The following is a 25,889-nucleotide window of genomic DNA, read 5'->3' on the forward strand; positions in this document are numbered from 1 at the left end:
TACACTGAGGATTCCGAAATATTGAAAAATTTCACTGCACAAGTCGGGTGGCAGATTTTTCCCCTATTCGGGAGTTCAGTTATATGCTAAAAAATGGACTAATTTCAACCGTTTTCAATGGGCGTCCTTCGAAAAGGCGCATGCGATATAAAATTAGATCGATCCTGTAGTTGTAAGAAATCTCAGGATACTATAAAGCTTAGATCCAGATATCTCAGTAAAGTAAGATAAAATGATGGAAAACTGTATGAGAATAATGAAACACGTTTTTTCCTTTTCCCTGTCTTTGCAACTGTAACAGTGTTCTATGAAGAGACCGCCTAGCACCCAGTGTCCTGTTATTGCTGCTTTCATTCTTGATATATCCCGTATACTGAGGTTTATAAGAAGTCTTGTGAGTTTGACATTGAAGAAGGACTACAATAACTAGGCCCCTTTAAATGTGTCTATTTTACTCTAATTATTTCTAGTCTTCTGAAAATATTACGTAAGGACACTACTCTTAATAAAACATAAAAAGGTTGCTATTGGAACAGCGTTGGAGATATCAAGAGCAGATCTTATTCTTGGAATCTTAGCTGCCTATTCATTTCCATAATAGTCCCTATGCGCAGGAACACATTTTGTCAGAACTTTTTTAATGTGAATATTATTATTTAAAACTAAAAGTAGGCGGGATAGCAGCAGAAGGCGTGACACCTCCCATATAAATTAAATATAGCAATTCGTTTGTCTTGGAAACTATTACAGTTAGAATCTTTAAATTTAGCAAGATGAACTTCAACATTCGTGTAAACATTTTGAGTAATAAATTGGAAAGCTACCTAAAGGAGGAATCGGCACCTCCTCATTAAACACAAAAAAATTGTTTTATCTGTGAAACTAATAGAACTAGATTTTTTTAAATGCTGTACAAAGAATTTCAATCGGAAAAAAGTTATATATCTTGGAAACTGTTATAGTTAGAACCTTCAAAATCGTTAAGTGGGCTTTTTATTTATATTGCTTTAAGGGTAGCAAAGCACACTGGGTATAGCTAGTACTATATAACTAATAATATGAAGGTATTGTACAAGATAAACAAATTCTTAAGGTATACGTTATAAAGAGATAAATCAACAATTTGTGTATAATAAAAGATCCATACAATATAAATTTTATCAAGGTGAGTAAAAATATTGTTTAAAAACAATTCATTACGTCAAAGACACCATCATAACAAAATGTTAAAATAATATTAAATATTAAGATTTCTTAATAAAAATCACAATTAAAAATCTTGTTAAAATGTTTAAGTAAATACATTTTAATTACATTACTTATACTATAAACACTTCAAATGCAAATCAAACTAAAGATGATATTGATTATTTTTTCTCATTTGCTGGTTGAGAAAATTATATATTATAAAACGGAAGTGCAGTTATTAAAGGATATGTAAATATACATTAATAATTTACAACGACTTACACATACATATATAAATTTCATAGGTATACAAATTTAAATATAATTGAATAAAAATAAATACATTTTATGCTACATAATAATCCAAGGACACAAGCGAATGTGTGTATAAATAATATATTATATTGAAATTTACTTTATTCGTTAAAATAAATTGTAGTTTAATTAATTTGCATAAAAATATTTTTTAATTAATTAGTTTAAAATTACATATTGCAACATAAATACAGTATATTGTCGTTGTGTGTTTTATTCTTGTGTTCAAAAAAGTAAACAAAAATTGCATTATAAAATATGTAAAATTCTAATAGGTTTATATGTGTTCGTTAGCATGTAACAAGCCTCAAAATGTGGTATTGATGTTGTTTTTTTTATTATTTTACATGTGTTAGAAAAAAGATAAGGATATTTGTATGTGTAGTCATGTGCATAAAATCAATCAATACTAATTAAATATTATTATTTAAGAGATTTTAAATTAAAAAAATGGAAATTGCCACATTTTAGGGCATAACACTTAACTGTCAATGTTATGTACATATATGCTCTCTATACTAGCTTATAGTCTAGTCTATAGTAAATTCCATAATCTAGTCTATAGTTTTGTCTGCAGTCCTGTCTATAATATGGTTTATAGTCTAGTATATATTCTAGTCTATATTATAGTCTTTATTATGTTTTATAATCTAGTCTAAAGCCTAGTTTATTGTTTAGCTTCAGTCTAGTCTACAGTCTAGTCTATATTCTAGTCTATAGTCTAGTCTATAGTCTAGTCTATAGTCTAGTCTATAATCTAGTCTATAGTCTAGTCTATAGTCTAGTCTATAGTCTAGTCTATGGTCTAGTCTATAGTCTAGTCTATAGTCTAGTCTATGGTCTAGTCTATAGTCTAGTCTATAGTCTAGTCTATAGTCTAGTCTATAGTCTAGTCTATAGTCTAGTCTATAGTCTAGTCTATAGTCTAGTCTATAGTTTAGTCTATAGTCTAATCCATATTCAAGTCTACAGTCTAGTCTATAGTACATTTTGTATCTAGTCTATAGTTCAATTGATGATCTAATTTGTAGCCTATTTTATAGTCTAGTCTATAATACGGCTCATAGACTAGTCTATTGTCTAGTTTTAGTTAAAAAGTAATTTTGTGGTATAGGACTAAATGCCATGTAAACCTTCTTAAAACATCTAGGTTTGTAATCCGTGTTATGCTTTAATAGGGTGTCAATATATTTTGCTGTTCACAATAATATAGTTGTGTAGTATGTATATAGTAAATTTTGCAAATCAAAGACTCTCTTATAAACTACAATTAAATCAAATAATGTACATTTCTATTTAATTCTGTATATATTCTCCTGAAGTAAATTAATACCCATACAACAAGAGCATGATAATGGCTCAAGAGATTTTCTGAAGGGCTTTCTAAACAATCCCACAAATGCGTTTCGTTTGATAAAACGTCTCTATTCAAATTTTCCAACATAGCAAAAGTCTATTGTAAAGGATGCAACACGTGCAAGTGGGTAAACTTTTTGCTTCATTTGCATGAATTCACATACAACTGAAGTTTTTTCTTTTGTTTTCTCAGCTACTTCTGCATTTCAGTTCATTTATAGACAGAGAAGGACTTAAAGTACATTTTGAGTTTTCCCAAACAAAATGATATGATTGACACTACGTTGGAATTGTTATGTTTATAAAAGACTTACAAGTTGTAGGTGGCAGAAATTGCAAGTGGTCTACATATGTATTAAATGAAACTAAGTATGGGTAAGTTTAATGGTGTTGATGTGATTTTAGAAGACAAAACTTTAAGTAAACGAATGTTAAGTGTGTTTTAGTTCCATCATGTCCTGGCAGGATTATTGTATGATGGATGAATGGATATTTATTTGACACGAAGGATTGTAATCATAAACGTAACATTAAGAAGACTTTGGTAAGGTTAATATGTATAGAAAGTTTATACATATGTATGTTGAAATGACCTTGAAGTTTTTAGAAACTATATTAGATTTTTATAGGGATATAAATGAGATGATTAAACAAAACAGTTTATATTCTTCATATTCCAAAAGAATGTAAGAAGTGCCCAGAATTATACAATTTTCAGCAGACATAATAACATTACAAGACGAAAATCAAGTCACCGGACTATGTACAGAGCAAACACAGTGTCTTAGTTCAGGAAGGCATTCAAGAAACGACCTTGCATTTTAAAAAGACGGCAGTATTGCTGTTCCCATTAATAAAATTAGTTGATCAACTGATGGTGTGTTTTAGTAAATAAATTACAAAATATTTACATTTGCCTTTAGCTTTTTGATGTAAATGTGAGTGATGTTTTAAAGCACTTCCTTTTCACGGTGTTTTTATAAAGCCACCCAAAGGATCCTTGTTAGTTTTCTACAACTTTTATGCCTAAGGTGATCATGATTATCGCACTAAACATGCAGCTAGTTCCATTTTAAGAGATTCAAAGTAAAGTGAGTAAGTATTTTTTTTTATTACGTTCTAACAAGTAACATTATTAAAGTTTATTAACAAATTTTTCCCTAGTTGTCAATGGTGTGATAGAAGAAAGTGAACAATTTGTAAAAAGACTTTGGAACACACAATGAATCAATAACATTTTGATTACTTTTTTAACAGTATTTTTAATTCATAAATAAGAAGTAGGAATGTTGTATTAAGGCATGCCTGTATATACCTACCGGAAATAAACGCTAAAACTTTGATATTATCGAAAAAATTTCCCAGTTTTAGTTCTATGTTGCTAAATTTATCCTTATACCGATATTAATATGAACAACTGGGTAATATTTGAAAGAGGATCTTTAACGAGGACTTATATTTTTTTAAATTCAAAAAAAGGGTTGGATCACTTATGGACCTCTCCTCATCGATTTATATCAGTTGTTGGGTCAATCATAAGCTGATATTCATAAAATTTGGTAGAGGGATTTTGGTTCTTACAAAACTAGTTTATGTTAAATCGCATTTTTGTAATTTTCTGTAGGGTTTAGGGTCAGTTATTGATCGACTCTCATAACATTTGGAAAAGAGTTTTGCGTTTTTACAAAATTTGTGTATGTTAAATTTCAACGCCGTACTAATATTTTTAATCCAGTAATGAACGGTAAAGTCATTTTCTGAAGTGTAAAATGAGAAATAAATTAATTTAATGTATTTAAAATAAAAATCCATCTTTATACTTATAAAACATTATTATTATTCAGCAATACGATTGCTCAACATTTATTTTTTCTCGTGCAGAATATAAAAAATATACCATTTTTTTGACCATAATATCTATGATCTCCAATTATACACTGAAAATAATCCATGCTCAACTTTACGAAAAAAAATTTCGTAACTTCTATTTTCGTAATATTTACAAAAATTTCGTGTATAATACGAAATATTATTTAATAAAACCCTTTTCTATTTTTACGAAAGTACGAAAAACGTTCGTAATATTTTTTCTTAAATTTTAGCGAAATTAAACATAATGATATTAATTATATTATAATTAAATAAAACTACAACATTTTTATAAATTTTAAGAAAATGTATAATATTATTCTTGAATTATTTTCATTAAAAAATTGAAAATTCGTGTGGAGAATAATTTTGAACTAAAATTAGAAAATTTATTTTAAAATGAACAAAAATGTTTGAATAACTTAATATTTTGTAAATTTTACCATATTTATTCAAAATTCCCTTTTTTCAATTTATGTAAATTAATTTATTCAATAATATTTTGCATTATACTAAAATATTTCGTACAATTTCGTATATTTTACAAAAGAATTTCGTGGTGCGAAACAACGAACGATTCGTACAATGTACGACATTTTTCGTATTTATTAGGCATGGATTTTTTTCAGTGTACAATGATTTCCAAATTTACAACTTGTTGAAATCTAATAATAAGGTATTATGTTTTATGATAATCCATACTAGGCTACATAGAGCACTTTAGCAATTGCTCAAGTGTACTCATCTGACCATTTTTCTTGAGTTGAATAATGATCGGTAGGGAAACACTTTAAAACTAGCTTCTATCAACTTAGATATCCGATTCACCTTAGTGGGGATGGTGCATTGGGTTTCTTCCAATTAGGGGTTTTGTTTTATAATGTCCTTTAACAACCTGATGAATTTCACCATAGCCACCATACAAAGCCCACCTTTAAAAATATTTAGCGTCCACAATTCGCTTAAAAAGACTAGTGCCGCAATTAAAATCAGCATAAAACTAATAAAATTATGTTATTTAATACTTTATAATGTATACAATAAAAAATTAAAATTCTTAATTTTAAAATCCCGGTTTTCGGTACTTTCAAACCCAAAATATCCCATGGTTTTCAGAAATCGGGAATTCTTTTTTTGGCTCTCCTAGTACCATTATAAAAATAACTGTCGTGTGACATAGTTAAAGCAATTAATTTAGACATTTAGCTCATTATTTTTGGTCCGTATAATCAATATAAAAAAACTATTCTAACCCATTCTATTATATCACTGTGGTTTCAAATCAAGATCTAGATGAAGAAAACTATATACCTATATTACAACAACATATAAACATCGAGTTACACACTACGCGTTATTTCGATCTTTATTTAGCCGATGGTCCACACTTTGGGTCTCGCGCTATTTCTTCAAGTTATTTTTAAAAAACTTTGCGTTTTTCTATAGCTTTTAAATTAAAATTTAAATTTATTCAAATTAATAAATGTCAAAATCAGCTGACGTTCTGATGTTCGTACACCGCTTGTAACGTTTATGCAATAGAAAGACGCATAGAATGCGAGAAGCATAGAACGCGTGGTGTGGAACTCCAGCTTAACGCGTTGTTGTATATCACCTCTTTTAAGCGTAGTGTGGACAGTCTGCATAAAACAATGATAAAAACTCACCTTTAAAACATTTTCAATCTACCCCCAAGTTTCTCGAGCAGCATCAATCATATTTATATTAAATCACATTATAATTTAAAATAGCTCTTTTTACTTAAACAGGCCATATTTATTAATTTCTTTTTTATACATTTTTCTCAATATTACATTGAATTTTTTTGCTAACACATGCTTTTTTAACTTTAAAATAAAACTATAATTATTTATTTATGCATTTATGATTTTATTAATTGAACACAAAAGAGCTATTTTCTTTTTATTATTTACTTTTTTTGCTTTTGCAAATAAAAGAAACACATAAAAAAACATTAACAAATTCACATAAACAAACCTACAAAAACAATAAACCACTTGATGCTTCTTCAAATAAAAACAAATAAAAGAGAACAAATGCATTGATTGCATTTGGTCTTTTTTACACTTGGCTAATTACTTCTAAAACACACATTTAATTACAGGCAATTTTACATATTCTATTAAACAATTTAAATTCTTTATTTTATTAAAATATCAAATTTATATTAAATATTTAGCACTTTTAAACAATTAATTTGTCAATTATTTACGACAGTTAATAAAAACGCGGCATTTCCGTTTAAAGCAAAATAAAAACTAGAGAGAAAATTGTCAAAAATGTACATATGTATGTTATACTTTAATAATACAAACATACATATGTTCATTGGTTATTGTTGTTTTAGTGGGTTTAATGGAGAGGGGATAACTGTTGACACATACAAACTAACTTGTATTATTTGTATGCAAAAGTTATGCCGAGTATATTTTGCTACTCTCTTGTTTACATTGGAACTTTGTTTTTTTTTCCTGTATGCATTAACTGTATTCTTTACCAAATTGTTATTGTTTTGTTATTGATGTTTTTTAAATGGGTTTGCAATTTTTAATAGAGAGCAAGTGTGAGGAGTTTTTGTTGTTTTAACTTTTTTGGAACTCGTGAACTTGAATTATGTATGTGTGTTGTTCTTTATTCATATTTGCCCAAGTTCTTATTTTTGTTAGCTTTGACGTAAAAACATACATACATACATATGTATGTGCATAAAAAATTGTAATAACAAACAATGTGAGAATATGTATACAAAATTTTGGAATGAAAACTCATTTATTGAATGATTTTTTGTGCATTTTAGCAATAACAAAAATTTACGGCTGTATTTAGGGTTTATTATTTATAAAGGTTTATTATTTATAAACGTCAAATAGCTAAAACCTTCCTTTAATAAACCATTGACAAATATAGGAATTTTATTGTAGGCTTGAACTTTCTTTTAACAAATTTTTAACAATTTTCTGCATAGATAAATTTTTTATACCCACCATCAAAAAGATGGGGGGTATATTGATTTTGTCATTCCGTGTGTAACGCTTGGAAATATTGCTCTAAGACCCCATAAAGTATATATTCTAGGACCTCGTAAGATTCTATGACGATCTAGTTATGTCCGTCCGTCTGTCTGTTGTTGGCACGATAGCGTCCACAAAATAAGAGATATTGAGATGAAATTTTTCAAAAATATATTTTATTGATCAGAAATGTTTGGTATTGAAAATGGGCAAAATCGGTCAACGATTTCACATAGCCCCCATACAAATTCGTTGTTTATGAAGCAAATACCACAAAATTTTGCATAGGTCAGTTTGACGTCTGCAAAATAATTCTGCATTATAACGGACATAGGACCATAATTGGCGCTACCCCCCATATAATTTCCCCTTTAAAAAATGACTAAATAGCTGATTAGTGGCTTAAAAATGGGAATATAGCGATGAAATTAAACACACATAAGTTTCATGCAAGTCAATATCACTCAACCAAATTTTATGTATATCGGTCCATAATTGACCCTACCCATTACTCTCTTAAAAATACAAGTACTCTCTTAAAAATACAAGTAAAGCGATGAAATTTGACATAAGTAAGTTTCTTACTAGCCAAAACCCTTCTATGAAATTTTATGTGGATAGGTCCATAATTGACCCTACCCCCCATATAACGTCCCCTTCAGAAAATTACTTTAACGCTCATTACTCGCTTAAAAAAACAAGTATAGCGATGATATTTGACATAAGTAAGTTTCTTATTAGCCAAAACCTCTCTATAATATTTTATGTGGATCGGTCCACAATTGACCCTGCCCCCCACATATGGTTCCCTTCAGAAAATGACTTTAACGCTCATAACTCATCAAACGAATATAGCGATGAAATTTGATATAAGTAAGTGTCTTAGCAGACAAAAAATCTTTATGAAATTTTATGTGGATCGATCCATTACTGACCCTACCCCTCGTATAAAGTCCCCTCCATAAAATTACTATGGGACGTGCCACGCCCCCTAATGATAATCCGTCCATATTTTACTATTTACCTTCCATCATAGTTGGAAGGATTATATGCGTTTATGCTGATGTTTGTTACACCCAAAAATATTGGTTTTACACACACCAGATCGGCTCAGAATCACTTTCTAAAACAATTTACCTTAAAAATCCGTTCATTATTTCGTATATCCCCCCTACAGCCGTATCCCTGAGTACATCTTTAAAGCGTAAAATTATGTTAACTTTTTAAGTATTTCTATAAAAATCGGCACAAACTAAGTCTAAATTATAATGCCAGTTTTTGTATTGATCGGGCCTCATTTAACCCCTACAATGTCCCCAAGATTTATCTTAATATATGTAATCAAATTGTATGTTTATTTAAAGTCTTTTATTAAAAATATTTCACATTATACTATCATTTTGTAAATCACAAGGTCTGCGGAATTCCTGATAACCAGAATGAGTCCAAACATTGGCAACTTCAAAATAAAAACATTAAGATTTTAATAACATTCGTTAGTTTAAAATTTTAACTTACTCTTCTTGCTACCCTTTAGAACGGGACAACCGGCATGTAATGTTCTCTCATCTTCATCCAAAGATTTATGCAAATTATACCACATGATCATAGAGCCTTTAATTGGTTTAGAATAGACATCTAAATAGGGGAATACCGTATAGCCACCTTCTTCGACATCGGCAAGCTGGCAAAAATTAATTTTAAAATATTTCAATAAATTTTATACTGAAATTATAAAAGCAAAATAACTTACATAAAACATATTAGTAGATATACGATCACCAACAAAGCCTGATTTATAATCTGACTAAAAATAAAACAAAAATTGTAATTTAATTTATGTTAAAAAAAATTGTAAAACCCTACCCCCAGATAATCATGATGTGACTCATATTGACCTCCTATGCCATAATTAGCCACTTGCATAGTTTCAGCATTATCCATGTCAAAACCACTTATTGCGCCCACCAATTTATACATTAAGCTAGCAATTTTTGATTTTTTTGGATTCACCCATGTTTGTTGACTCACACGTCCTTCGACGGAAATAGTACCATTACCATTTACCACCTGAGACCTTTGCATTTTGCTACGAGTTTTGCTTAAAAGTTTTGAAATCTGTTCATCATTTATAAGATTGTGATACAAAGTTACCGGAGGATTTTCAAGTAAAGGTTCAACTTGCAGGGGAGCCAAGATAAATAAAGGATGTCGTTTAAAATCTAATTTACAACTCATGGGTGGAATTTTTTTTAGAATTTCTCCCCGACAAAGTCTGGCATAATTTGTATCTATTGTTGATACATCTTCATCTTCTTCATCGGCATCAGTTTCAGTATTTAGTAAAATATTTCTTGTTATTTTAACATTCGAATCTGGATCACTTTTTAATACATCATCTATGTACTCTATAGCTATTTCGGTTTCACCTAAACCCTGATAGGCAAATGACAAATATTCTTTAATATGTTTGTTAAATGCAGATTTTATATCTTTTGATTCTTCACTATCTGATAGTTTTAGCAGTGATAATTCTAACCATTCGATGGCAAGTTTATAACTATTATCATCTAATAAAGTGGTACCGATTTCAAAACAATCACGCCATTGAAGTGGGTTCCTAAAATATTAAATAAACATATTTATATAATACATTACATAAAAAATTATTTTGAATTTTTAATCAATATTAAACTCACCCATATTTTTCCCCTTTGGCCATGTCAACGGCACTTAATTTATAAATAGTCTGTAAACGTTTCAAACCCCTGATGGCACCTTGCAATTCACCATCATTTGGTAGTTGAATACCTTTTTCAAATTGGGTCAATGATTCCTTAATATCTATTAATAAATATATATGTATATGTGAATGTAATGGCAATAAATTTATAAACTTAATTAAAACAATGTGTATGTGTGGGTTTGTATATTTTTAAACTTACCCAATTTAATATCACTAAATTTTAGATATTCATATAACTCCTTCCAATCGTTAACCACACGTTTGATTAATGTAAAAGCATTAATGGGATTTTCTATATAGTCGGCAATATCTTCTATAGCCAATTCATGATGAAATTTAACTTCTTTTATAAATCTGAGGGGATAGGAGTAGTTTAGTATAAAAATAAATTTTTTGACAAAAATGGAAACAAATTCATGTATGTATATAATTGTATTTTATATCACTTTAGCCATGAAGGTTTGTAATTTGTATTTGTAAATGTATTTGATTATACTCAGCATAAAGAAAGGATATGAAAATACTACTACGAAGTTGCGACTGAAACTAAAGCAGGTAGATATGTAAAATGTCATCAGTCCAGGGCCAATCATTTCTACGCAATGAGTATATTTAGGTATAATCCTAAAAGTATTATCATTATGGCTAAACTATAAACCTAAATCATTTACGATTTGAAACATAAAAAGTTTACTCGGAAACCATTTGTTAAAAAACCTAATTAGCTCTAGGTTTCTGGAATATTTTTAATGTCTCAATTATTGATTCAATCGTTTTGTATGTGTTTGTTACAACTAGATTTTGACATCTTAACTGTCAACGATAACCTTCTTTTGGCCTTTCTTATACGAGCTGATCCCAGATATAATGTCTTGGTCAAGCGGAACATTAGAGCAAATACCTGTAGGAATCCGTTGTTACACGGATGGCTCCAGAAGCAGAAAAATACCACACTTTTAACAAATCATAACACAAGCTTCTAGGACAAAAGTACGAGCAATTACGGAATGCGCAAATTGGATTAGAATAAAATGGCGCCCACAGCTTTAAATGGAAGGGAGCTCGAGGCAGTTAACCTGACAAACGCAAAACCATTCGACGCAACAAAAGCTGAACTAAAAATATTGGTGAGAAACACTGAATGCAAGATTCATAGGAATTAAGTTCAGGAAAATGAGTTTCTTTTTCATGAGCACACAACAGGCCCGATTTTGGCCTAGGTGTATTTTTTCGGATTTGATATAGTATACATCCTCCTATCAACCTAAGGGAGGAAAGTTTAGTGGTATTCGATTCTACCCAGCACACTTCTCATTCATACGAAACACTCATTGAGAAAATCATCCTTTACATCCAGATTTTCAATATTAAGTGCCACTGAAGCACTGTACTTATTAAGAATTGTATACTTTAAAGTTCATCAGTCTTTTACCGAAATTCTCTTCTCGCGAATTTTGAAGTTCTCTGATTCGACCCCATGTCAAATCATTCATTGAGATACGGGCAGCACCGTTTTTCCCCCGCATTGCAATAACACCAAGATGAGGGCCTTTCGTTAAGGTAACATCACCCGGCAGAAGTTTAATCTTCTGAAATAACTTCGCCAAGTTGTAGAGGTCCCAAGATTCCGAACAAATATCTAGCCTGTCTAGTATAGTAAATAGAACAGCTTTTGCAAGATTGACAGTAAAAAAACATATCTTATATTGATTTTAATCATATTCTATATTCAACATTTCTGATTATCTCTGAAAATAACTTCTAAGTATAATTTTTAGTCTCTATCATCAGAATCAGAATATCACACAATAATAGAACCATGGCTAAGAAAGTTATGACCAGGGCAAGGGTTTCTAGGCAAATACATGTTTTTAGTCAGTAACTCAAAATAACGTTTAACTAGTTTTCTTTTCGAATCAAAGAATTTGCTACAGAATGGTATCGACTTGTTGTTGCATATTTTTGCATATTATGTTATAAATGCATATATTGCATATTTTGCTTTAAATTGCATATTTTTTGCATATTTTCCAAAATTTGTATTACATATTTTGCATATTTTTTTAATTTTCTAAAACAAACTGTTTTGTTTTCTCTGTATTTCATATTTTTACAACCTGAAACAAAATTTTTATTTTATAAACGGTTTATAAAATAGATTTTGTATAAAAATTAATTTTACATAGTTTTATTACATTTTTAAAACCACAATAGTGCGAAAGGTATTTTGAGTTCGTGCTGCTAATTGTAACGTGAAAAATATTGATCCTTAAAGTATCGGTTCAATATCAATATCTAAATCTGTCCTTATCTGTGTCCATCTCTCTCACGTCCATAATTCATTTAAAAACATTAAACATTCGGCAGAAATATAATTTATACAAAAATACAATCATTCACCAAATCTCATTATAATTACGATCAAGCTTTCCATTTTCAAAAATTAAATATATAGTACATTATTCATAACAATTTATCAAAGGTTTATATGACAATTTTTCATACAAATTCGTTCTATAAACCTTTGATAAATTGTTATGAATAAGGCAGGTACTATCTTTATATTTGTCATTCTCGAGGTCGTGGCTTCGTTAAAGTGATGTTATAGTACATAAAGGAGTTCTTAAAAATCTGTATATTTGTTGTCAATAACTTAAGATCTGAATACTATTAATATGGACCTTCACAAGGAAATATTTTTTGGTGCATAATTTTCACATTATAAGCGCATATTTTTAATTTTTTTAGTGCATGAAAATCCTTGCCCTGGTTATGACCTAAATCATAACAGAGTTATTAAAATTTATAACAAACATATATAATATTATTATCCTGTACTATATATACATATATTGTATGTACATTGGACTTTGTTGGTCCTTTATTACTAAATGTTTGCATTGAGTTTTTAGGTCATTTAATCAATGGTGTGGAAAAATGTGTTTAATTTAATTTTCAATATATATATTTTTTTTTTTTTGCTTTCAATTTTAAATGTTTCTCTGGCCTTTTAAAATGTATAACAGCCTCAACTTGTTGTTTCCTTATTTTCATTTACAATATCCTGATTTGAAATGTTATTCATATTCTAAATATTTACCTTTGAACATTGTCTATGTCCTCTTGTTGTTGTTTCAAATATTGTCTAAAGTTTTGTATGAGTGTGGCTTCCATGTTGCCCAGTACTTTTAAACTATCCACAGATGAATAGAACTCAGCATTGGCCATTAGACAGCAGCGGCAGGAGAAGAATGAGAACAACATAAAGTACAGGCAACAAAAATACGATAATGATATTAATAATCTTGGTCTTGTTTTTCTTGTTGCTTCAGTTGCCATAGTTGTTGTATTTAGCCACATATTAAAAGGTTTTGTTGTTGGTTTTATATGTTCTAACGATAATTAGAATTGGTTTAAAAAGTTTTTCCTTTTCAGTGGACAACTGATTAGTCCACAAATAATGTGCACTAAGATGGGCGGATTTCTACGTAGTAGTAGTAGTATGGAATTTATGGTTTAAATAAATGTCAGCCAGCAGGAGGCTACTTACTTTTCGTTATTACTTAACGTTAGAATGTAGTTGTAGGAATTGGGTGATTGCTTAATATCGACCACAATAGAGTGGATTGTACTTCTCGTATGATGTTATTTTGGTAACTAAAATTGAATCTATTGAATTTTCATTATAAGACCCATTTTGTCTTTTTTTTTTTTCTTTTCATAAAATTTGTTGAGATACAACCAATAGTTGTAGGTGTATGGTTTTGAGGTAATGTGTTTAGAATTTGTTAGTTGTGTGTTGTGATGAACAAATATTAAAGGAAATGACAAATGTGGTTCGTATTTTTCATCTTGTCTTTTAAATTTTTTTTTTGTACTATAAATGTATGTTGGATACCAGTAGTTATGTACAATTGAACAGGCTGTGTAAATATTTTATTAAAAGTCTGTCTATTCTTTGAGTGTTTCAATTAAGACTTTAGTTAATTGTTACTTTTTTCTCTCATTTCTTTAGAAAGTTATTGTGAGCGTAAGTAGTAAATATTGTAAAATGAAATTCGTTTTATCTAAAGATTAGTTTTTATTGTTTAATACTTGTTTAATTAAATAGTGACAATGAAATTTTTGTTGTTGTTGTTTTCGTTAAATGAGACTATGAAAAACATAATATCAATATCATAATGTCCAATATTTGCTCAAACCTGGTTTAAAATTTCAAGTATGTATGTATGTATGTATGTACATTAGAGTGTCCCGAGGAACAGCCATTTTAAGAAACTCATGTAGGAATATCTCTCAATCGATGCGTATTAATGTACTGAACACGAGGAAAAAATATTTTTATCCAAATAGTCCTTAGTTCTCTACCAGCGATTAAAAATTCTGATCTCTATATAATTTGAGAAAAATAAAATGTCTTCGTTTATTTTGATATGGTTCTAAAAAATTCTGTAATTTTTAGCTGATTAAGGGGAAAATAATTTTAAAATTTTTGAAGAGTATTTTTGGTCCACAAAATAACTTTAAGTGTGTTGGATAAGCTTTTAAGCTATTTTCGCTTTTAATCGAAATAGGGGTCAATATTTTTAGTTTATACAGAAAATGTTAAAAAAATTGTCTGGCATTAGGTTTGGTCTATTTTAGAACTTTTTAATTATTTTGACATTTATATAATTAATACACTAAAGGTTGTTTTGTGGACTACGAATAGTCTAAACAAAGTTTTAATTACTTTTCCCACGTTAAGCTTAAAATTACAGGAACTTTTGAGACCCATTTCGAAAAGATTGCAGAATTTTCTTTTAGGCATATTGTATTAAGATTTGAATCGCTGGTAGGGACTGAGGGCCTTTTCAAAAACATTGATTTTTTATTTATTTGTATTAAGTTCATTAATACCCATCGTTTGAGAGGTATTCTAGAATATAGAATATAATTGTCAAGCAGAAAGTTAGATCAAATTCCCGTAGAAATCTGTCTAAAAACTGGTAATAATTAAATGTTTCCTTGGCATAGTCGATAGCATAACAAGAGCCAAAATCACTGGGTACTTTGAGACACTAATTCCAATTTGAATATAATTGTCAAGCTGAAAGCTAGATCAAAACCCCTAGGAATCTGTCTATAAACTAGAGATGATTACATGATTCCTCAGCCTTTTCTTGGAATAATTTGACTTAACCACAGGGCAGAGTTTCGAACTTTGTTATATCCCGGAGAGTTGCATTTGGACTTTGGTTTAAGCCCAAATTCGAGGAAAGAATAAATCGGTTAAAAGACTAATGTACGTCAAAGTCTATAATTCTGAAAAGGTTTAGATACCCTGCAAGAGGCCCCGAGGACATGTTACCTTGATAAATGATAAATTAAAAGTACATATCTTATACAAGTGATACCATCGATTTTTTTATTCTTCCAGATTTACTACAATGTGTTCTCTGTTAGTAAGAATAATATGATTCGAGTTTCGGTAATCCAATCTGTACAAAAATTGCCACCGGCGTGTAAGAAGCACAAATAGGCAGAAAAAGAAAACCGTGAAATAAGACCAACACGGTTTCGTCTTCATGTTTTAAAGTGGGAGACAAAACAGTTTTTTATAAGAGGGCTTAATATTGCTACCGAAGCCAGAAGATAAATAAAACGATAGCAGTCGACAGGAATAAATCTAAGCTTAAACTTCTATAGAACCTTAACCAAGTACTCTTCAAGAGATTATGATTGCAACATATGAGTACTCTGCCAGACAAACAAATGAAATTTCTATAAAGGTTGACCAGAACACAACTATACATAACTGAACATACGTATTCGGACGTAAATAGACCATTTGAAGAGAGCCGCGAAACTTGTAACATTCTCTTTGTCATTTTCCATGCTAAGGAGCACACAACAGATCCGATAACGGTCTAGGTATATTTTCTGATCTGATGAAGTAAAAATCCTCCTTACCTTATTGTGTTTCTAATGTACTTCTCTATATTATTTCACTTTTCTGCTTCTTGACCGAGACGATGGAAGAAAGGAAGGTATTATATATCACTACCTTAATATGAGCACACACAAGTTATCTTACATATAAATACATTGTCAAGTACGTCATAAAAGAACCAATATCACCCAAATGCAGTAGTCCATTTCAGAAAAACTAAATTGTATGACTTAATCGACTTTGTGTAGTTCGGTCCATAATTGATTTTAACTTTATTGGGCGCGTTGATCGCGTTATTATTTTCTTCTGCTGACCGGACTTTTTTAATAAAATTTTGAATTTTTAAATAAACTATTACTTTAAGTAATTACAAATTTAAAATAACTTTATTATCATCTTTACTTTATATTCAGAAAGTCCAATTAACAGATTCTAACTGGACATTCAATAATTTGCAATAAGATCTATAATAAAATTAATATCTCATTTGCCTCAAAGTATGCAATATAATTTTATTTCACTTTTCTTTATATTTACATATATGCGTTAATTGTTTTATATTTTCAAAAGATGGCGGCACCAGTTATCTGGTATATATCATGATTCTGCGAATCAATCGTTTTAACAGTTTATATACCGAAAGACTAGTTAGTTTGAAAGGAGGCCTCTATCGGGCCTGTCGTGCGCTCCTTAACCAGTGCCTCAGTTGGGAATCGAACCCACCACTAACCAACCGGAGGCTACCGAAGGACTACATTTAATCAAATAATTCAAAAAACTCTTTATTGCTTTAGTCCATAAAGATTTTTTACCCTTTTCTTCTACAATATTTTTTGAGAATCATGTCCTATGGAATAGTTTAAGCTAGATCGTTTACTATTCCGTGGAATTTTCAAAAGTCCCATACTATATTGTACAAATAATATTCAATATACAAATTCATAGACTAGTCTTTTAACATATTGTTCATAAATTTATCGAAAAATTCATAGATTAGCAATTCTACTCAATAGTAAATGTACTTTATTCGATAAATTACAAGCTTATGACTAGTTTTCTCACTGTTTTATGCGTTAGTCTTTTGAATAGTCTAACAACTAGTTTAGAAACTAGACTACACGAAGTACTTCCAACATTTTTGCAATTGCTAAGAAAAAAAAAATACTTCTTAAGAATGACTGTATGATTTGATTTGGAATCAAATAAAAAGGATTCCAAAATAGCCTGTGTTAGAAAAACTTTTTTAGGTCTTTTCCAAGGAGAAAACTTTACTTCTTTTTCGCTTCCCTGGAAATTTTTTTAGCCATTTCAGTCTCAGACTCTTTACACTGGGACAGCTGCATAAGATATGCCTTACTGTTTCCAATTTCGCAGTGACCAGTTATATCACCTATTAAGGTCCTTATGATGACATCCAGCCTACTGTGCCCGGATCGGTTGGTACAGTTTTTGAATTTTTGAGAAATAATTCTATAGTAATAATATATAGGGAACTATCCCTGTTATTGAGATCGAGCTCGTACCCCCCTGTTTTGCTAATTCATCTGCGGTCTCGCGGTAATATATTTAGTTGAATAAAATTGGGACATTTAAGTCAAATTTTGATGATTTTTTAGATTACAAGGTTTACAAAGCCATATTCGGGGGTTTAGTTGTATGTGGGCTAGGTGAAATATTGGACCGATCTTAACTATATTCAATTAAATTATCATTAAATTTGCGAGCTGTAGTTTGATTACATGGACGGACGGACACATGATTCTCAAATCCGAAGAAATACACCTAGGCCTCTGTCGTGCGCTCCTTAACCAGTGCCTCAGTCAGAAAATGATTCTAAGCCGATTGGGTTTAGGATCAATATTACTATGCTACAAATATCAGCACAAACTCAATATACCCACCATACTAAAGTGATGTAGGGTATAACAATATAAAACAAATTTCTGAAAGATACTTTAAAAGGGTGCTAGGGGCCCTATATCTATAGTATTCATTTGTACTGAATTTCATCAAGATATTAGTGTTTATTCAAGTCACAAAAGACTTTTTGTAGAATTTGGTTGTATAGCTTACTAAGTTTCATTCTTGGATCAAAAAACGCAACAAAAATGTTCCCAATTTCATCCAATTAACTTGAAATTCAGATATATATGTACATTTCATTACAAACATCAGCACAAACCCAGTATACCCTTACCACCATTAAGGTGATGTATGATATAAAACTTAAAAAAAAAACACATTTAAATTTTTTTTAACATTTTTTTTTTAAATTTTTATTTATATTAATTACATACCGAAATAACATCCACATACAAATTGGTAAGCAAACAAAATCATAATCTAATTACAGGGAAATCTGATAAAAAAAACTCATGAAAATCTTATAAAAGAAATCAATTTAAATAAATTTTCCATTATTGGCAAAATAAAACAAGCAATTGTAATCAAATTCCACAAGAATTTATTTATTTAATTTAATTAAAGCAATTCTTTTTTTTATATAATTGTTGTTAAAACAGCAGTTGCACATGAGAAAATGTATCAAAAAGTAAGAATGAAAATAAGATATTTTATTACAATTAAAACGAGATTCTGTGTTTTTCTTTTCATTTGGAATTAGTACAATTAAAAAGAGAAGTGCAACAAATACATAAATTATATTAAATTTATTTTTAACTTCCCTATAAGTCTAACAATTCAAGATGTTTTGAAATAAAAATCTAAAAGTTAAATGGTATATGTATATATAAGCTGGTATAAAAAAAATATTAAATACATAGATAGATACATAAAATAAGTATGTATTGGTTTTTACTACTATAAACTAAATCGTAAAGCCTTGAATGAGAGATAGTTAGGAGGAGAGAGAGAGAGAGAGAAATAGAGAGTGTGTAGGATGTTTTGTAGCGAAAAATTGTATAATGAATAAATTGTTGTTGTTGTTGTTTTTTAGAAAATATTTAAAATTAAACAATAAGAATAATTGCACTATATGGCAAATTCACCATGATCAGGTTCCAAATCACAAGGACGTCTAAATTCTTGACGGCGTTCATGTATCCATTTATTGCTTACTGTTGAAGAGAAAGAAATAAAAAACAGAAAATATTTTAAAATATTTTCATTAATGAAAACTACATAAAATATCAAGAGTCCTTAAGTTAAAACTTGAGACCTTTGATGTGCAAACTTGAACATGTGGATTTGAAGAATGAAGCTGTAATTGTAAATAATTACACAGAATAGCAGAAGTTTTCTGTAACTTACCCCACTTTGAGCCAGTCAATACCGGACAAGCAGCATGTCTTGTTCTATAATCACCCTCACCAGATCTATGTAAATTGTACCAGAAAGCCGCTGTTCCCTTTTTGGGCCATAGAGCGGTATTAATGGCTGTGAAAACAGTGGCACCTCCCTGTTCAACATCACTCATCTTAAAGACAAAAGAAAATAAAAATATTTAATATTAAATGTGTTATAAACTTTAAAATTACAAAACTTACATAAAACAAAACAGTAGCTATACGATTGCCGGAATTTAGACCTTGGAAAGCACGCACTTCTTCACGCTAAAATATAAAACATAAAATGTTTTATGTTATGTTACTTAAATAAACTCAAAATAAATAAATTAAAAGCAATTTATCATAAAATACATGAAAATGTTTTAAACAAGTAGGAAAGTATAGTCGGGCATGGCCGACCATATAATAGCCTACAACATGAGTATATTTTTAAAATTTTTACTTTTTATAAAGAAACTTTTATGTTGAATATTATTCCATAATATTTAAGCAATTTATTGATAAAAAAAACAAAATTTTTAAATGAGGCTTTATATAGGTCAAATATGGGCCGATCCTCGGTAAATTTGGGAAAAGGATATATTTTTAAATAACAGTTAGTTTTGTTGAGTTTCATTGCGGTACAAATGGTTACAAGTCAATTTTAGACGTTTAAGACATTTTTTGAAGGGGGGTTTGTATGGGGGCTAGGTTCAAATAAGGGCCATTCCTTACGAAAATCTGCAGTGTCATTTATACTTATATAAAACTTATTTTTACCAATTTTTAGAGAGATAATAGAATATTTGACGTAATTATGGCATAAAAAGTTCAAATGGGGAGATACGGTTGTATGGGGGCTAGGTGAAATAATGGACCGATTTCAACCATTTTCCAAATCTCATCAAATTATCTTGAAAATTGCGGCCTGTACCTTGCGCACAAGGTTTACATGGACAGCCAGCCGGACAGACGGACGGACATGTCTTAATCGACTCAAAAAATGATTCTGAATCGATCGGTATACTTTAAGGGTATTGGACCAATATTTTTGTATGTTACAAACATCAGCACAAACGTATAATACCATCCCCACTATAGTGGTGTGGGGTATAAAAATTATGTTCTATAAGTTTAGATTTGTCTATTTTGGTCTCAGAGGAAATGATAAAAGTTCATGTTACAGTCAAACTTTTTGTAGTTTCAAAAAAGTGTCATTCTACGAAATTTTTACAAATATATTTACCCAGGAAAAAATGTTGTTTTAGAACGAGTGAAAACAGAACCACTTGAGAATCTTAAACAACAGCCTTGGAACTATTATTGTCGCCATTACTTCTGGAACCCTTTCCTTAGAATATTGTTGTGGTCCTTAAATACTCTTAAATAGTTTTCAAGGAACTAGTTCTTTGAAACTAGTTATACATTGCTGCTACACTAGTTCAATGGAACGCATACTAGTTCCGAAACAACTCCTTGGAATCAATCAAAGTGTTATCGAAATCGAAAACCCGTTCAAATGTAAATTTTTGCTTTTAAAAATTGATTTCGGGATTTTTATTATTTTTTCAAATAAGTTAAAGAGTTTCTTATCGTGCTTTCAACCCCAATTTTTAAATAAATTCACTGTAATGTATTGATGGTGGGGAAGCTAGTTCCTATGCGCATTTCGCCGGTTGCTTAAGCCAGCTCATCAGGAAACCTTTCCCAATATTTTGGGAAAACTAGAAATGTCTTATGAAAGAATTATTTTAAACTCAATAAGAATTCAAAACGCATCTTTCACAAAACATTAAAGTTTTGACAAAACACCAACAATAACAGTGAGTTTATTTTGCATTCAACTGAACTATACGATATTAAAGAGGTCTCTAATTGAATGGTACCGGGAGAAGGGAAAGTTAGCTGCTTGTAACATATATCCTTACAAAAAATATTATAAAAGATTTGAGGTGCGGAAGAATTATACAAAATTTTACGTACGATATGTATATGTATGTAAGTTTTGTAAATAATATTGGTACAATTGTAAAAATTCCTCAACAGTTTCTCAAAATTGCTCCTAAACTTAATAATTTCAAACAAAAACGATAAAAAAGAAATATTTGTTTACCCGCTTTAAAGCTTTCCTGGAACTAGTTCCAAGGTTGACAAATTCAAACAAAAATCATTGATTAAAAAACTAGCGAAAGAATTATGAGTGAAAGTTCGGAATGTCAAGCTCTGCTTTCTGATCAATGAAGATTTTTTATCTTTAAACTGGAAACACTTCTCCCATCTTAAACTAAACGCAACCTTAGGAAGGGGCATAAGTTAAAACAAAAGATCTTAAAGGCAGGATGTGATAAAAAAAAAAGATCTTAAAGGCAGGTTGTGATAAATTTCCATATCGTTTGTACATATATCTCTCGATTTTACCTTTAAAAAATCGAGAAGGGGATGAACAACAGAATGTAGCGATGTTCCTCTGTATGTTAAGCTTTAACCTGTGAACCCAAATTCCGCTCTCTGCGCAATATAAAAAGAACAATCCTATGAGCCTTCCTAAAACTAAACGGTAAAGGAGGTGACAGAGTCTATCTACTTAGATGACTTCTCACCGTTTAACTGGCTGGACTTAGCTGAAGGTTAAGTGCAATCACAACAAATGAAGGCGTAACGGTTAATGACACAAAGAATGTTAAGCGTGATCTTTACCGCAGAGAATGCGGCAGAAAAATGCGGTTGAGTTGCTTATTAAACATTTTCACATACGAAATCGTTCATATCGCCACTAGCGATTGAATTAAACCCTAAAGCCACTTTCTTATAATGGTTTTCGTAAATCGCAAATATTTAACCCTTAATCGCAATTGACAGATGTCCTTAAACATAAATGAATGGAATTCTGGCAAGAGGGTTATTGATCACATTGCCGAGAGATGTTAAAATCTAAATGTTGTATTTTATTAATACCACATTAAAGTAACACGTTAAAGAAATTTAGATCCAAATAAATCAGTTATAACCTAAAAACTCAAACCTTAATTTAACCTACAGCGATTAAGAAACTCTTCACCTTCGTGAGAAGGGTATATATAAGTTTGTCATTCCGTTTGTAATTTCTATAATATAATTTTCCGACCCTATAAAGTATATATATATTCTGGATCCTTATAGATAGCGGAGTCGATTAAGCCATGTCCGTCTGTCTGTCTGTCTGTTGAAATCAGTTTTTAGAGGTCCCCAGATATCGGCGAGATCCGAATCTTCAATAATTCAGTTTGACATGCTTTCGAGAAGATCGCTATTTAAAATCAGCAAAATCGGTCCATAAATAACGGAGATATGAGCAAAAATCCGAGACAACCTCTGAAAATTTCATAAAAAAACCACATTTTTTTCATGCTTTGTTAAAAAAAGCAACAACAACACTGTGAATTGGATAAAGATGTATATGTGCGTGTGGAGATGTATTTGGTTTTATTCAGTTGTATATTTTTTTTTTTGTATGTTTGGATGCTGTTCTGTTCTCACGAAGGTGAAGGGTATAACAAGAACAAGGCGATAAAGCAGTAATATGTTGGTAATACAGCTCATATTTGTTTGAGGGTGGTAATACAGTTTGACGGTAGTATTACAGTACAACGGTTAATATTTTTTTTCTGCTACAGTTTATATTTGTTTGTGTGTATGTTATTTGTGACATGTGTGCAAAGATACAAAATAAATAAAAACTATTTTTTAAAATATACTTGGTGAAGGGTATATAAGATTCGGCACAGCCGAATATAGAAATATTACTTGTTTATTTTCCACTTACCCTTGCAAAATCGAAATGCGGTTCATAATGACCACCGATGCCATAGTTAACAACTTGTAACTCTTCGGCCGTTATCATATCAAGACCGGTCATATCTTCGGTTCTCTGTACAATATTCTTAATAATAGGATGTTCTTCAGTCTTTAGCCAAGCCGATTTACTAATACGATAATTGGCCGTTTCCAATTCACCCGTAACAGCATTCTGTACAGTAGCTCTGCGGAATCTGGGTCTTGCCATTTTCTTAATAATCTCAATTTCATTATCAAATATCACCTCATGATAGACAACAATATAGGGATCCTTGGAGGCTTCTTCCAATTTTAGAGGACCAATTTTCAAAAATGGCACATTATTATCTACATAACGGCATTTAAGAACGCGTATTTGAGCAGGTGTAGGTTTCAGTTTACCCTGACACAATAATTCATAGGCTTTGCGTTCGGTCTGATCGAACATGGTGTAGGGTTCAGCTTTAGAAATGGGCTGTAATAGTTGATATATTTAAAGAATAAAAACAGGATTATAAATAAAATTAAATACATAAACCAGAGTTTGTTTGATTTCTCTTTAAACTTACCAAATCGGATTTAGGTGTTTCATCTGTACCATCATCACCTTTAACCTTCTTTTTTACCGACAATTCTTTTAATTCTTTTTCATAGTAAACTTTATTACCTGAGGCACGTTCATGATTTGGCATCAGTTGCAACAATTCATTTGTCATAGAAAGGGCACTCTCAACATTACCTTTATTTGTACAAACATGGACGAGGTGGTAAAACATAAAGAAAAGAATGAAAAAAAACAAATGGACATTAACATGAAATACGGGTTAAATTAAATAAAATGTTTTTTTTTATAAAAAAAATATAGAGCAAATCTGGTATAAATGCAAGCGTTGATGCACAATGTTAGTATATTTACAAAAGGGGGTGGTTATGTGGTTGGTGAATATTTTGGTTTAATGTATAGAGTGTTGTAGGGAGATTGTTGTTGAATGTTGCTATTGCTGCGCTTAGTGCAGGTGGAGATTGTATGAAGTAATTAATTTTATTCTCTGTTGTAAATATTTATAATGAAAGTGATAAATTTGCAAAAAGTAAAAAGACACCTACTACCACCATCATCATACTAGATTTATTCTATAACATTTTACACCATTTTCTATTGTATTACAGAAACATTAAATTATAGTTTGAAAGGGAATTTGAAAATTTTTAATTGTATTTTAGAAATTGAAATACAATTGAAAAATTTTAAAATAAAATTAAAAAAAAAAAGTTTTGAAATTTTTTTTTTTAATATTTGATGGAAATGGTGTAAATGTAGTTGCTCTTTTTTTGCGGTTTTTATTATTTGTTCTTGTGGCTGTTGCTTCATTTTGCATGCAATTTGCATGTTGCAAATATGAAACTGTCTTTTGTGTGGCACAGACTGCCTGTTTGTGTTGATAAATTTTGGACCCTGATGATCAAATGCGACATTGACATTAATGAAAGCTGTTTATTTTGTACTATATTCAGTAATGCTGTAACAAAAATGCAATAAACTTGCAGATAAATCGAATGAATTACATAGTATACAGAGTTTAAGAAAATAAACACACTTATAATCGACCCAATTAAAAAAATAATAAAATAAATAGGAGAGAAAATTTTACGGAACGGACTTTAGTTGATGGTAGTGTTTTTCAGTTATATATTTTAGAAAAGTTAACTTTCTTAGTGTTGCCAACTTTTACGTCAAAAACATAAACAATAAACATCTGTTTTTGCAGATATGTATTACCTTCTTTTGTAAAATGATTTTTTTTTTTTTTTTGAAAAAAAATGTTAATAAACATTTATAGCGGGATTTTCTGGTTGGCAATAAAATGACAATTCAGATTAGTTAATCTAAAAATAAATTGATTCTGATGTTAATCCCCTTTGATTAAACTTCACAGTGTTGCCATACAAAACAACAGAAAACGTCAATGTTTGTTATCGAAACAATGCATGTTTTCTAAAAAAGAAGAAGATAATTGTAAATCTAAAAATAAAATTAATAAAAACTTAAATTTGAAACAAAAAATATATTGTAAAGTCCATATAAACATTTTAACGTTTATTTTTATAAAAATTTTATTTCTTTTTTGGCATCAGCTGTTTACACTTTTGAATTTCTTGCTCAAGTTTAAACCACCTCCATTAGACGCTTAAACTAGCAAACAAAATTAGCGGATTTAGGGCGAGTTTTTCTGATAATGATAATCTTTATTAAACCTGGTTTAATATATGTTTCGTGTTTTTCAGTTATCAGTAAAGTAACTTATTATCTTAGTTTAAGGGCGGGTTTTACTGATAGAGATAATCAACAT

General features: G+C 30.0%; 2 protein-coding genes across 3 annotated transcripts in view; both read right to left on the reverse strand.

Annotated features, from left to right (window-relative positions):
* Window positions 1-9,090: 9,090 nt before the first annotated feature.
* LOC111675557 (prolyl 4-hydroxylase subunit alpha-1) lies at window positions 9,091-14,143 on the reverse strand. The gene is made up of 8 exons (XM_046949732.1): window positions 14,057-14,143; window positions 13,607-13,898; window positions 10,706-10,860; window positions 10,460-10,604; window positions 9,627-10,380; window positions 9,514-9,567; window positions 9,279-9,444; window positions 9,091-9,219 (listed from the first exon to the last, which is right to left on the reverse strand). Exons 2-8 carry the CDS (start codon window positions 13,864-13,866, stop codon window positions 9,143-9,145), a joined length of 1,611 nt encoding a protein of 536 aa, XP_046805688.1. The 5' UTR covers window positions 13,867-13,898; window positions 14,057-14,143; the 3' UTR covers window positions 9,091-9,142.
* Window positions 14,144-19,088: 4,945 nt separating this feature from the next.
* LOC111675552 (prolyl 4-hydroxylase subunit alpha-1) overlaps window positions 19,089-25,889 on the reverse strand; it is a 65,317-nt gene continuing 58,516 nt past the window's right edge. For both annotated transcript variants that reach the window (XM_046949178.1, XM_023436333.2), the window contains 5 exons: window positions 24,108-24,277; window positions 23,528-24,013; window positions 19,945-20,010; window positions 19,709-19,874; window positions 19,089-19,515 (listed from right to left, as the gene is read on the reverse strand). In XM_046949178.1, the coding sequence (XP_046805134.1) occupies window positions 19,430-19,515; window positions 19,709-19,874; window positions 19,945-20,010; window positions 23,528-24,013; window positions 24,108-24,277 (974 nt within the window). In that variant the 3' untranslated portion in view covers window positions 19,089-19,429. The remainder of the gene's footprint in view (window positions 19,516-19,708; window positions 19,875-19,944; window positions 20,011-23,527; window positions 24,014-24,107; window positions 24,278-25,889) is intronic.

Source organism: Lucilia cuprina, chromosome 4 (assembly GCF_022045245.1).
Source record: "Lucilia cuprina isolate Lc7/37 chromosome 4, ASM2204524v1, whole genome shotgun sequence".
Taxonomy (NCBI): domain Eukaryota; kingdom Metazoa; phylum Arthropoda; class Insecta; order Diptera; family Calliphoridae; genus Lucilia; species Lucilia cuprina.